The sequence below is a fragment of the Budorcas taxicolor genome, chromosome 20, assembly GCF_023091745.1.
Source record: "Budorcas taxicolor isolate Tak-1 chromosome 20, Takin1.1, whole genome shotgun sequence".
In the NCBI taxonomy this organism is placed as follows: Eukaryota; Metazoa; Chordata; class Mammalia; order Artiodactyla; family Bovidae; genus Budorcas; species Budorcas taxicolor.
Window position 1 is genome coordinate 41,553,442 of NC_068929.1, and position 12,813 is coordinate 41,566,254.

At 41.2% G+C, this 12,813-nt stretch overlaps 1 protein-coding gene across 1 annotated transcript in view; it reads left to right on the forward strand.

Moving 5' to 3' along the window:
• The first annotated feature begins 491 nt into the window (after positions 1-491).
• Positions 492-12,813, forward strand: part of LOC128066175 (UDP-glucuronosyltransferase 3A1) — a 28,949-nt gene continuing 16,627 nt past the window's right edge. The window contains exons 1-2 of the mRNA XM_052659271.1: positions 492-585; positions 2,634-2,735. Coding sequence (XP_052515231.1) covers positions 492-585; positions 2,634-2,735 — 196 coding nt within the window. The remainder of the gene's footprint in view (positions 586-2,633; positions 2,736-12,813) is intronic.

Sequence of the window (12,813 nt, forward strand, 5' to 3'; positions counted from 1 at the left end):
CCTGCATTGTAGGTGGATTTTTTTTTTTTAACCAACTGAGCTATCAGGGAAGCCCTGGATATGGGCAGTATGAAGTAATCAGAACCATTAGGTGGGGTACCAAAAGTCTGGGGGAAGGGTCCATAAGACAGGTGGACCCAAGTAACTTGGAGGTGGAGCTGTCATCCACTTGCTCCCTAAACGTCCCGACCATTACTGGTTCGGAGTGTTTTCCTGGCAGGGAGGGTGGAGATGATGTGGACAGCACTGGATTAGCTCACTAACCCCTCCTTCTGCTGGGCAAGGTTAGGGAGGGTGAGGACAGGCCAGTGGCTTACTCACAGAGGGAGGATGGGCCAGAGAGCAAGAGGTGACCAACGGAAAGGAAGACAAGGGGATACCTCATCTCTCACCAAGCTCCCAACCAGCGCCTTTCCTTCCCTGCCTACGTGTACTCCGGGTCTGTGTGCGAGGGCACAGGGCTCAGCTCTGTAGCCTCTACAGGAGCCAGGATGGCAGGGCAGCAGGCGCTGCTTCTGTTTGGATTTCTACTGCCTGGGATCCTGTTCTCAGAGGCTGCCAAAATCCTAACTGTGTCCCTGGTGGGTAAGTGCTTGACTGAAGATCCAGAGACAGGCAAACAGCCCTTGGTGAGAGAGTCGTGTGTTTTTCCAGTCCGAGGCATGTTTTTTACCCTGGCTGGCTGATGAAGAGGTAGGAGCCATCCATGTGGGTCAGGTGTGGGGCTGGGACTAGAAGTTTGAGATCAGCCAAGTGCAGGAGGCCCCAGGCTGCCTCCTCCAGGGGGTGAGCTGGAAATTCAGAGGCTCTCACTAAACATTTGGAGGGCACACAGTAAGGACTGTGGCTAACTAGTGGTTTGCAGGGAGGTGGGCGTGTGTGTGTCGGGGGCGGAGGGAGGGTGTAGAGGGGGAAGGAAAGGGGCCCCTGAGGGCAGCAGTAATATTAAGAGTTTTCTGAGCCTGCATGAGAGCCAGAGTGGAGCAGGGAAGATATTACAACGATAATTAGAAGAGTGGAGTGTTTTACCCAGAGGAATATATCAGGATACAGGGGTAATCACAGATGGAAGTTCCCTAAGACTTCATTTTAACCCACAGTGGGCTCTCTTATTTCACTGAGAATCTTTGAGCTGGAAAGAACCATAAATTCTAATTGAGTTCCCGCTAGGTTTTCCTGAGCAGGAAATTAAGGGTCAGGAAAGTGAGGCATCGACTGCAAGAGCAAACAGAAGCCCCTAACGGAACATACCAAATATTTACTCAGGCGTTCCTATCCCCGAGACCAACTTCTTCAAGCTTCCACTGTCACTCATTTTTCAGTGGGGAGTTTTAAAAAGCGCTCTTTGTCTCTATTTGAAATCTTTTTTCTTATTGATTGTTTGTAATGATAATGCAGGACAGCTTTCTCAGCCCCCCTAAGAGTACACTCTTTCCTAGCTTCAGACTCTGGGAGGGAGCTGGTGTGGTTTGTGAGGGGCTGGTAGCTCAGAACGCACTGGGGCTCCCCAGGACCCTCCATGAATGGATGCGTGTGTGGTTGCCCTTCATCTTGCCCTTTCTCCCAGGTCTAGGGATTAACACATGGGCAAGACGTGTGGGAGATTTGTACTTATCATTTCCTGTTATGTCAGACTGTACAAGTTGGTGTTTTAAAAAAATTGAGAAATAGGTACACACTATTTCTCTAGCACCATGTCCTTCTAACCTTAGTCTCCAAATATTTGCCATTTGCCACTAACTCCTCTTCTGATTGGCTTTCTCTACTGCTGAGACCCTTAGATTCAAGCAGCATCCTTGTGTTGGTGCAGGTTCTAAGAGAAGAACTTAGTGTGATGGAGCCCCAACTTCTCCCAGGGATTAAGCTTCTCTTTCCTTAGGATACCAAGACTGTCCTTGGATAGATAGTGTTCCAGTCTCTCATGCATATAAGATTCTGCAGGCCATCCCACAGTTGTCCCACAAGTCCACCCCCAAGTCCTGATGGGTGTGAAACATTTAGGCCTCCACTGAGAAACTTCCTGCTAATTATATTAGAATCTCAAGCACTTTGACTCTAACTGATGGCTGCACATCCCTCTGCTGCAGTGGTTGCTTCCTGGACTCACATTCAAGCTCCCACAGTTCTCACTCCTACTCCAGCATACATTTCCAAAGAGAAGAATCCCAGAAATAGTTCTGATGGATTGTCCATTAGGAACTCTTCACACTCACGTGCATGGCACTGTGCCAAAATTTCTACCAGTGCAGCTGTTTTTTCAGGATACGGTGTCTTCCTACGCCCCTGGCTAAAAGGCAGTGTGTACCTTAAGATCAGGAACTCCTTAGGACCTAAGCACTGAGAAGCTTATCACACTGACATGGAGACCAGAGTCACAAGAGGAAATCTTTGATGGAGGTTTGCCAGTTGTCAAGGAGCTGGGCCAGCAGGTTCTGGGGGGTGGGGGGGAAAGGGGTTGGGGGTGAGTTGGACATACTCAGAATGAGATGGAGAGGCTGACTGATGGCACTCATTTCCTCCACTCCCAATCACCTCTCTGCTTCCCTACCCCTCCCCTCCTGGATTTCTCAGCTCATCAGTTGTGGAATCTCCACTCTCATCGTTATAAAAATGAACTTGCGCTTTGTTCCTAGGTGGAAGTCATTTTCTACTGATGAATCAGATCTCTCAGATTCTTCAAGATCATGGTCATAATGTCACCATGCTTCTCCAAAGGGGAAATTTATTGCTACCAGGTACCTTTCCCCATTAATTATTAAAAAAAAATTTTCCCCACTAATCCTTGATTTCCTATATTCCTGGAAAGAAACTAATGCTTTTTGCATAGAAGGGCTTTTCAGATAGTTTCTTTAAATCTAATTGGATTAAAAGAAGGAAAAGCGCACGCAGGCGCATGTGTGTGTGTGTGTGTGTGTGTGTGTGTGTGTGTGTGTGTGTAAGCTATAGGAGAGCTTCTTGGCTCTGTTCACCAGGATTCTGTATGGGCTTCCCAGATGGCTCAGTGGTAAACAACCTGCCTGACGATGCAGGAGATATAAGATATGTGGGTTCGATTCCTGGGTTGGGACGATCCCCTGGAGTAGGAAATGGCAAACCACACCAATATTCTTGCCTGGAAAAATCCGTGGTCAGAGGAGCCTGGCGGGCTTCAGTCCATGGGGTAGCAAAGCGTCAGACGCAACTGAAGCAACTTAGCATGAGCATGAAACTCCATGTTCTGTGATCTTATGTTCTCTTCCCTTGTGTTAAGTCACTTCAGTTGTGCCTGATTCTTTGTGACTCCATGGACTATAGCCTGTCAGGCTTCTCTGTCTATGGGATCCTCCAGGTAAGAATACTGGAATGGGTTGCCATTTCCTACTTTATGGGATCTTTCCGATCTAGGGATGGAACCCACATCTCTTTTATCTCCTGCATTGGCAGGCAGGTTCTTTACCACTAGCACCACCTGGGAAGCCCTCTCCTCCCTTACCTGACTTCTGCATCTCAAGCAAACCCTCTACACATTCCCACAAACCATGTTGGTAAATACTACTTTTTTTTAAAATTGGAGGTTAATTACTTTAAAATATTGTGGTGGTTTTTGCCATACATTGACATAAATAAGCCATGGGTGTACATGTGTTCCCAATCCTGAACCCCCTCCCACCTCCCTCCCTATCCCATCCCTCTGGGTCATCCCAGTGCACCAGCTCTGAGCACCCTGTCTCATACATCGAACCTGGACTGGTGATCTGTTTCACATATGATAATATACATGTTTCAGTGCTATTCTCTCAGATCATCCCACCCTCGCCTTCTCCCACAGAGTCCAAAAGTCTGTTCTTTACATCTGTGTCTCTTTCGCTGTCTCCCGTATAGGGTCATCATAACCATCTTTCTAAATTCCATATATATATGTTAATATATTGTATTTGCTGGAGACGGAATGAAACACCAACACTGCAGAGTGGTTTAAATCTTTATATTTTTAACACTTGCTTTTTACAGCTACTTTATTTTATATCCCTAGCACAACAAGCTACAGGGCAAGCTGCCAAGCACTATGATTCAGAGACTATACAGTGCGCAGGCGCAGGGCGAGATAACCTTTACCTTGACTTATTTACTGCAGCTAAGACTGTGTTTTGGGGAACTTCTTTATCAACTTAGAATCCGTTTTGTCCCAGGGTCTGTTCCTTTTGAGGAATCAGAGAAACATCCTTGTGTGCAAGAAATGTTCTTTTTCCATGGGAACAAACAGGATTCTTAGCTGAACATCTCGTTTGCATGAATGTTCAGCCCTGGTTGAGAGTCTCGTTTGCAAGCACTTTTCAACCTTCTTTATACCTTGTTTTCTACATCTCCCCCTTTCTTTTTTTGTAGATGCTGAATAAGCGCTTGAATACACAAAGCTTTTTTTTTTAATAGCCGGTAGACTATGAAAGCAATAAAACATAAAGCAACAATTAACAAAGTATTTACAAAGGATGTTGTTAACAATGTAGATACATGCCCTAAAGGATTAAGGTTATCTAATCTTTCTTGAAGACTCTTTAGTATATCAGAACCAAGAATATCAGGCAGCGTCTTATTAACAGTTGACAATATAGTTTGTTCCAATTTTATAATTTTAGCAGTTAAATTTTGGTGTCCCACTAAAGACTTTTTTACCTTTTTCCAACCCTTACTCATATTAAAGGGAACAGGGGTTACACATAGGTGAGATGAGTTTTAATCACATTTTAACACACTCTTTGTAGCTAACACAGTCACTTGATCTCCTAACCAGGAAACAGTATGTCGTAAATTTAATACATCAGTAGCCAATTGAGAGTCCAAATCATGCTGTTGTTGCCACAATAAATGAGCATCTTTATGCCATTTCCTGACAAAATCAGCAGTCTGTATGCCTTGATGCAAAGCAAGACCTGCTACAGTTGCTGTTGCTGTTACTGAAGCCACGGCAAGAATTGATGCGATGACAATGCCAAGCATTTTTCGAGATCGATGGAGAAGAGTTTGTACAGCATTTACAAGATGAGTAACAGCAAAAGAGTCTGACCAAGGTCGAGTAAGATTAACAGGCAACCAAAGTTCAGTCCGTGCTTTTACAATGACCAAAGAATAATTACTGGAATGGACCATCTTGTTTTCAACATTTTCCCACCAGGAACGATTTATACATTGAGTCAAGTTACAATCAGAACATGATATAACTCCCAAAATTTTATTTTAAATCCATTGCCCATACAGTAAAGAATAAGGAAATTTTACACATGCTATAGCAGAGTAAGATTTATTAATATGCAAATGAACTTGAAATGGCCCCTTAGGATCATTAATATTTAAAGTAAAGTTTTCCGTCCATATAGTAAGGTCACCTGACACTGCCCATAATTTTTATATATCTCTTTGTAATTGAGGGTGCCCATCCATTTGTAATTGAGGTGGAACCAATGCAAAATGTTGCCATTTTACAGTTTTATTTTCTTGACCATTCAGGGTACCATTTATGCGATGTCATTTTAAAGATCGATTTGACCATTTTTCTAGAAATTTTCCATTTACCAGATTTTTTTTTAATGACAAAAACAGGAGAATTTTAAGGAGACGTAGAAGGTTCAATATGGCCAGATTGAAGCTGCTTTTTTACTAATTGTTTTAAAGCCTCGAGCTTTACTTTTGGAAGCGGCCACTGCTCAACCCCTTTAGGGACATCAGTTAACCATTTTAATGGGAGAGCTCGAGGAATTTGAGCAGTGGCTACAAGTTTTCCGACGAGATGGTAAGCGTTGTTTTTAAAGAAAATAAAAGATCTCTTTCCCAGATATTAATAGGTATATTAACAATGTAAAAAGAAATAAATACTTTTTTTTCATTAGACAATTGACATGACAAAGGTTGAGCGCTTTTCCACACATCTGCTATTGATCCTAAGCCTGTTAAAACAAGAGGAATTTTTTTTTTTTTTCAGTCATTAGGCCACTGCTGGAGAGAAATAACCGAAACATCTGCTCTTGTATCCACTAATCCTTTAAACTGTTTACCTTTAATAATCAGTGACATTAAAGGACGAGAGTCATTAATAAGCATTTCCCAAAATATACTTTTTTCCGTACTTTTAAAACCATTGATTCTCTCTCCCTACCTCAGCCTTGTCGGCAGCTACCAGAAATAGGGATGCGTAAGGTGGTGCAGAGGGGTTAACAGCCTTGGAAGTTTGTTTTTTATTTAATAAAACCTTTTAAAAGGCAGCAGTCATTGCTTTTACAGAATCTGAATCCTCCCAAGAACTTACATCTCTATCTTGCTCAGTGGATGAATCTGTACTATCATCCGGAGGTTTGGGCGGAGGCCGAGGTGAAGCCCCCTCCTCAAGATAACATGAGGCGGCCTCACTATTGGCAGCCATTAATTTTAAAGCCTGTGTTATAGCGCTACATAGAGTCCACAGCCTTAAAGGAATCACATTTCCTTTTTGATGCTGCCTTTTTAACTCTTTTTGCACCACTTTTCATTTTTTTAAATTTAGCTGTACTTCTGTTTGATATTGAAACCAATAACAATGCTGCTCTATAAGACAGAATAACTCACTCAAGCGGCGAGTAGATGTTTTAATTTTTATAGAATGCAGGAGCCCCTTAACTAGCTCCATATATTGTGACTTTAAAGATGGGGAATTTCCCATAGTTTTTTTTTTTTTTTTTCCGAAAGTCCCCCTTTTAGCGTTTTGCTCCGGGGTGCTCTCCCTTTCGGATTTTTTTTTTTTCTTTTTTTTGAAAGTCCCCCTTTTAGCCTTTTGCTCTGGGGTGTTTACCCTTTTGGATTTTTATTTTTTTATTTTTTTCTCGAAAGTCCCCCTTTTAGCCTTTTGCTCTGGGGTGTTTACCCTTTTGGATTTTTATTTTATTTTTTTTTATTTTCCGAAAGTCCCCCTTTCAGCCTTTTGCCCTGGGGTGCTTACCCTTTTGGTTTCATCGTGCCCCACGTTGGGCGCCAGATGCTGGAGACGGACTGAAACACCAACACTGCAGAGTGGTTTAAATCTTTATATTTTTAACACTTGCTTCTTACAGCTACTTTATTTTATATCCCTAGCACAACAAGCTACAGGGCAAGCTGCCAAGCACTATGATTCAGAGACTATACAGTGCACAGGCGCAGGGCGAGATAACCTTTACCTTGACTTATTTACTGCAGCTAAGACTGTGTTTTGGGGAACTTCTTTATCAACTTAGAATCCGTTTTGTCCCAGGGTCTGTTCCTTTTGAGGAATCAGAGAAACATCCTTGTGTGCAAGAAATGTTCTTTTTCCATGGGAACAAACAGGATTCTTAGCTGAACATCTCGTTTGCAAGAATGTTCAGCTCAGGTTGAGAGTCTCGTTTGCAAGCACTTCTCAACCTTTTTTATACCTAGTTTCCTACACTGGGCAGAACATCTCGTTTGCAAGAATGTTCAGCCCTGGTTGAGAGTCTCGTTTGCAAGCACTTTTCAACCTTCTTTATACCTTGTTTTCTACAGTATTGATGTTTTTCTTTCTAACTTACTTTGCTCTGTATAATAGGCTCCTGTTTCATCCACCTCATTAGAACTGATTCAAATAAATTCATTTTAATAGCTGAGTAATATTCCATTGTGTATATGTACCACAGTTTTTCTTATCCATTCATCTGCTGATGGACATCTAGGTTGCTTCCACATCCTGGCTATTGTAAGCAGTGCTGCGATGAACATTGGGGTACACGTTTTCCTTTCAATTCTGGTTTCCTTGGTATGTATGCCCAGCAGTGGGATTGCTGGGTTGTATGGCAGTTCTATTTCCAGTTTTTTAAGGAATCTCCATACTGTTCTCCATAGTGGCTGTACTAGTTTGCATTCCCACCAACAGTGTAAGAGGGTTCCTTTTTCTCTGCACCCTCTCCAGCATTTATTGCTTGTAGACTTTTTGATACCATTTTATAACTTGGCTTGAGAACCTGTTGAACAAATGTGTTACTGACATACAAGATTTCTAATAGGTAAAGATCACTTTTCTTTTTCTATGGCATAGATGACTTATCTGAAATTTAAGGAAGCTTTCTCAAGGGGTTCCTTATTTATGCAGCTAAGATCAGACTCTACCGTTAAGGTGATCTTGTTTTCTTGAGAATCAGTGACTGCCCATGAATTTGTGCATGTTGACACAGAAGAGGCCTAAATCCAAAGAATTTAGCTCTAATGAGCTCCTACATTTTAGCAACTCCTGTCTGTCAACAGAAAAGGGAATAGCAACCCTGAGAACTTCAGTGGTTCTCTTGCAGTTATATGACAGGTTAATAACAGTGTTGGGTGGATTTAGGACTTTAAACTCTGGATTGCTCAATCTAAAGTATTGCTCAGACTTGATTTAAAAACAGAAAATCCAGTATTAAGTGGAATCACTAAAGAACAAAAATCATGAGAAATGATAAAACTCAGAAGGTGACTTCAGGCTTTGCAATTGTTCAAACTGTATTAAAATAATTCTTTTTCTGTTGAAATTTCTTTTTTTAATTGTGATAAATATACAGAACATGAACTTGACCACTGTAACTATTTTTGTGTAGACTTTAGTGACGTAAGTGAGATTTAGTGACATCAGTACATTCCTGGTTGTGCAACCGTCTCTGCCATCCACCTCCAAAAATTTGTTATCATCACAAACTAGAACTCTGTACCAATTAAAAATAACTGTTCATTACCCATTTCCCCAGCCCCTGGTAAACATTCCCACTTCACTTCTCTAATAATTTGACTATTCTAGATGCCTGATATAGGTGAAATCACTTAATATTGTCCTTTTGTATCTTGTATATTTCACTTAGCATAATGTCTTTTACTTTCACTCATGTTGGAGTCTGTATCAGTATTTTGTTCATTTCTAACATTGAATAACATTCCATGGAATGTCTATACCATAATTTGTCTATTCATCTATTGATGGATATGTCTGTTGTTTTTACCTTTTGGATATGTGAATAATGCTGCCATGAACTTTGGTGTACAAATATCTGAGTCCCTATCTAAATCCACTTTAATCACTTTCTAGATTAAGTTCTATATTTTTCAGTGAACATCTTTTATATGTATATCCTTTTGCACCTTTTTTTGACAGCAGATCTGATGAAATAGGTGTAATGTATTAATACATAATTTTAAAAATTATAATTTAACCTAATTAAAAATTTAAATTAATTTAAACCAAAATGTATTTTTTAAAATATTTTTTGACCTTGATCTTCAAACTTGTGAAACACTTGGGAGCTACAGAGTTAAGATATGTATTTTTAGAAAATTTACCTGACTCCTCTATGGAGAATGACTGGTATGAGATCTAAAATCAAAAAAGAGAGAGTGGTAAAAGCTATTTAAAGAGTCTAGGTGAGATGTTGAAGGGGACACCTACGACAGAGCCTGACTACAGTTAGTCTAAATGCCCTTCCATGTAATCACAAAAGCAGAAGTCTTTTCCATCGTTAATTTTATTTCTTTTTAATTTAATTTAAATCAAAATTTTAGATTAAAAATAAGTTTTGCACAAACTTTGGGAAACTACTGAATTATATTCTACCCTTTTAACAAACATATGTGCATTAAAGTCTACAAACAATTTAAGGAGTTTATGGATCCATTCAGTTTTATTCTTAGGTTTCAGGTTTAAATGTCTAGGATTTCTTTCAATATTCCCTAATCATGGGCATTCCTGAGGCTTTGAAACAGCATTTTCACTCTTCACTTCATTAGTAGAGCTAGGCTAGGTATCTGCAAATCAGGAAAATACATGATTAAATCTAAATTTCTGACCTGGTGCTCATCTCAGTGCATTGAAATATTTGAACCATTTTCTAACTCCTAATTTGAACACACTTACCCATATTTCTTATTTATTAAAAACTTTAGTGAAAAAAATAACATCACTGGCACTAAAGAAGCAAAGAGCCCTGATACTCACATGTATGGATTCATGTGCTGCAATCAGTGTGTGCAATCACAATTGGGTTACTGATGGAGGCTAAAGAATATTGAGGAGTATGAAAGAGAAAGCCTAGATTGCCTTGACAGACTGTTAGTGGAAATGCAGATTTAAAAAAATCTGCTAATGAGGACTGCCTCCCTGCACGCCAGCAATGGCTGCTTTGCTCTGTTCAGATGCAGGGCTGTGTCTGAGGAGGCTTCGTTCTCACTAAGTTCTGCTTGAAGTTCTGCTTGTTGTACTTCTTGACAACAGCAGCCTTCATTCTAGTGAGGACGGCACTGGAGCAAGATGGTTTGGAACAGGTACCTAGCGTGGGCCAGGGTGCACACTGGGGTGGTTTCAGAAAACCAGCCAGGTCCCCAAGCATTGTCACATTTTCTGCTCATCTGCTTCCTCTGCTTTGTTCCTGGGGGTAAGTAAGTGTGTATGCTCACTTTTCAGGAATCTTGATCTCTTACAGGCTTTGATAATTCCCACTGGTTTTCAAACTAGCTAATGGGATTCATCTTCCTGCTTTGGACTCCAGGCTTGGGTTGCCCAATATGTGACTGGAGCCCTTCACCCCCATGGAAGATTTCTAAATGATATCCCACTCCTCCTCTGTGTCCCCTGTTTAGAGGAGTGGGTCTTGACTCAATTGCTTCTCCTTCCTTCCTACGTGGCTCCATGTAGTCTTCCCTTACAGCCGAGGCTGTAGAAGTCTTTCTGCCAGTCTTCAGTTTGCTTTCAGTAAAACTTGCTCCACCGGTAGATGTATCTTTGATGTGTTTATCGTGGGAGGTAAGCTCAGCATCCTCCTATTCCACCATCTTGATCTCCAAAATTCTAACAGAGAGCTTCTTGAAGATGAAGCGTGTGACTCATGGATCCTTTCAGACATATTGTGTGCTGTGCTTAGTTGCTCAGTCATGTCCAACTCTTTGTGACCCCATGGATTCTAGCCCGCCAGGCTCCTCTGTCCTTGGGGATTCTCCAGGCAAGAATACTGAAGTGAGTTGCCATGCTCTCCTCCAGGGGATCTACCCAACCCAGGCATTGAACCTAGGTCTCCCACATTGTAGGCAGGTTCTTTACCATCTAAGCCATCAAGGAAGCCCTCAGACACATTGGCAGAAGCCAAAAGTGGAGATGAGGATATTTTTAAAGATCTGTGGGGGCAGCCTCTTGTCTAATGGAGGTAACTCCCATGACATAACCAGGAGATCCACAAGGTACTTGAGATTTTTATACCATAAGAAACATGGCTAGTTTGGGATGAAAGAGACAGGGAAAGGATGAGATGAAATGAAGCCTTTGAACTCCCATAGAGGAAGAAACAAGCTGATAAACTATTCAGCTGCAAACTCGTGATATTTTATGGAGAACAAAGAAGAATTCTGAAGGTGAAGAATTAGAAGTTAGAATTTCAATCTCACATGGCTGAGTTTCAGATAACTGAAAACTGTTTCTAGTTCTTGAAATCTAATACTATTTGCCCACTTGGATGTCAAAGTTTCTTATGACCAGTGATTGATGTTTTCCTTCCAAACTGTTGCACCTAGATTAATAAAGATCAGTAACCCATGTCTTATATCTGTCCCATTACTGTTTCTTGGAAGCAGAAAACCTATTCCCTAATTTCATAGGCCCACAGATAGAAATTTTACCTCTGGATGGATCATACACTGATTCTCACCCATACTTATTAAATTATTTGGATGCTATAATTTGGGACATTTGAGCTAATGATATTTAAATGAGATTTTGAACTATGGATTGGTGATGTAACAGTTTAAGACTTTTTGGAATGCTGGGATGGGGTGAATACATTTTGTTTGTGTGATATACTTGAGTTTGGAGGTGCAGAGAACAGAATATAATAGGCAGACTGTGTCCCCCTAAAGGTATCCCTGTTCTAATTCTTGGAACCAGTGAATATGCTACCTTACATGGTAAAGGGACTTTGCAGATGTGATTAACATAAGGGTCTTGAGATGGGGAAATTATCCTGAACTATCCAGGTGGGGTCAGTGTGATTACTTGAGTTCTTCTAAATGAAAGAAACTAACAAGAGAGTAACAGAAAGAATGTGATAGAGGAAGGAAAAGTCAGAGTGATATAATTGCCAGTTGGAAGGAGGCTATGAGCCAGGGAATGCAGGCAGCCACTGAAAGCTGGAAGAGGCAAGAAAAAGATTGTCCACTTAAGTCTCCAGAAAGAATGCAACCCTGCGCATGTCTTGCTTTTACTCCAATAAGGCCCATTTTGAATTTCTATACTATAAGATAATAAACGTTGTTTTTTGCCTCTAGGTTTGCAGTAAATTTTACAGCAGCCCTAGGAAGCTATTTTACAGTCATCATAGGAGATTAGATCCCTCCTAAAGGCAGGAGAGTAGGTTGCTAAAGCCAACTTTGAGGGCCACAAATTGCAGTGGCCATTGTATTATAATTCGGATGGATTCTAGAGCTGCACATGGGCTTTCTCTAGTTGTAGCAAGCTGGAGCTGTTCTTCATTGCAGTGTGCAGGCTTTTCATTGCGGTGGCTTCTGTTGTTGCTGAGCACTGGCTCTTGGGCACACAGGCTTCAGTAGTTGTGAAGCACCAGCTGAGTTGCCCTGTGGCACATGGAATCTTCCTGGACCAGGGACCAAACCTGTGTCCCCTGCATTGGCAGGTGGATTCTTAGCCCCTGGACTATCAGGGAAGTCCTAGAGCTTTTCTTATTTGGGCCTCTATCCAAAGTGGGCTGATTTTCAAGCACACATGAACTTAAGTAAAACATATAAATTAGAAATATGTTGTCTCTAGAATGTAAAAAGGCCTAAAAGATGTTGGAGCCATTGAAATGTTGT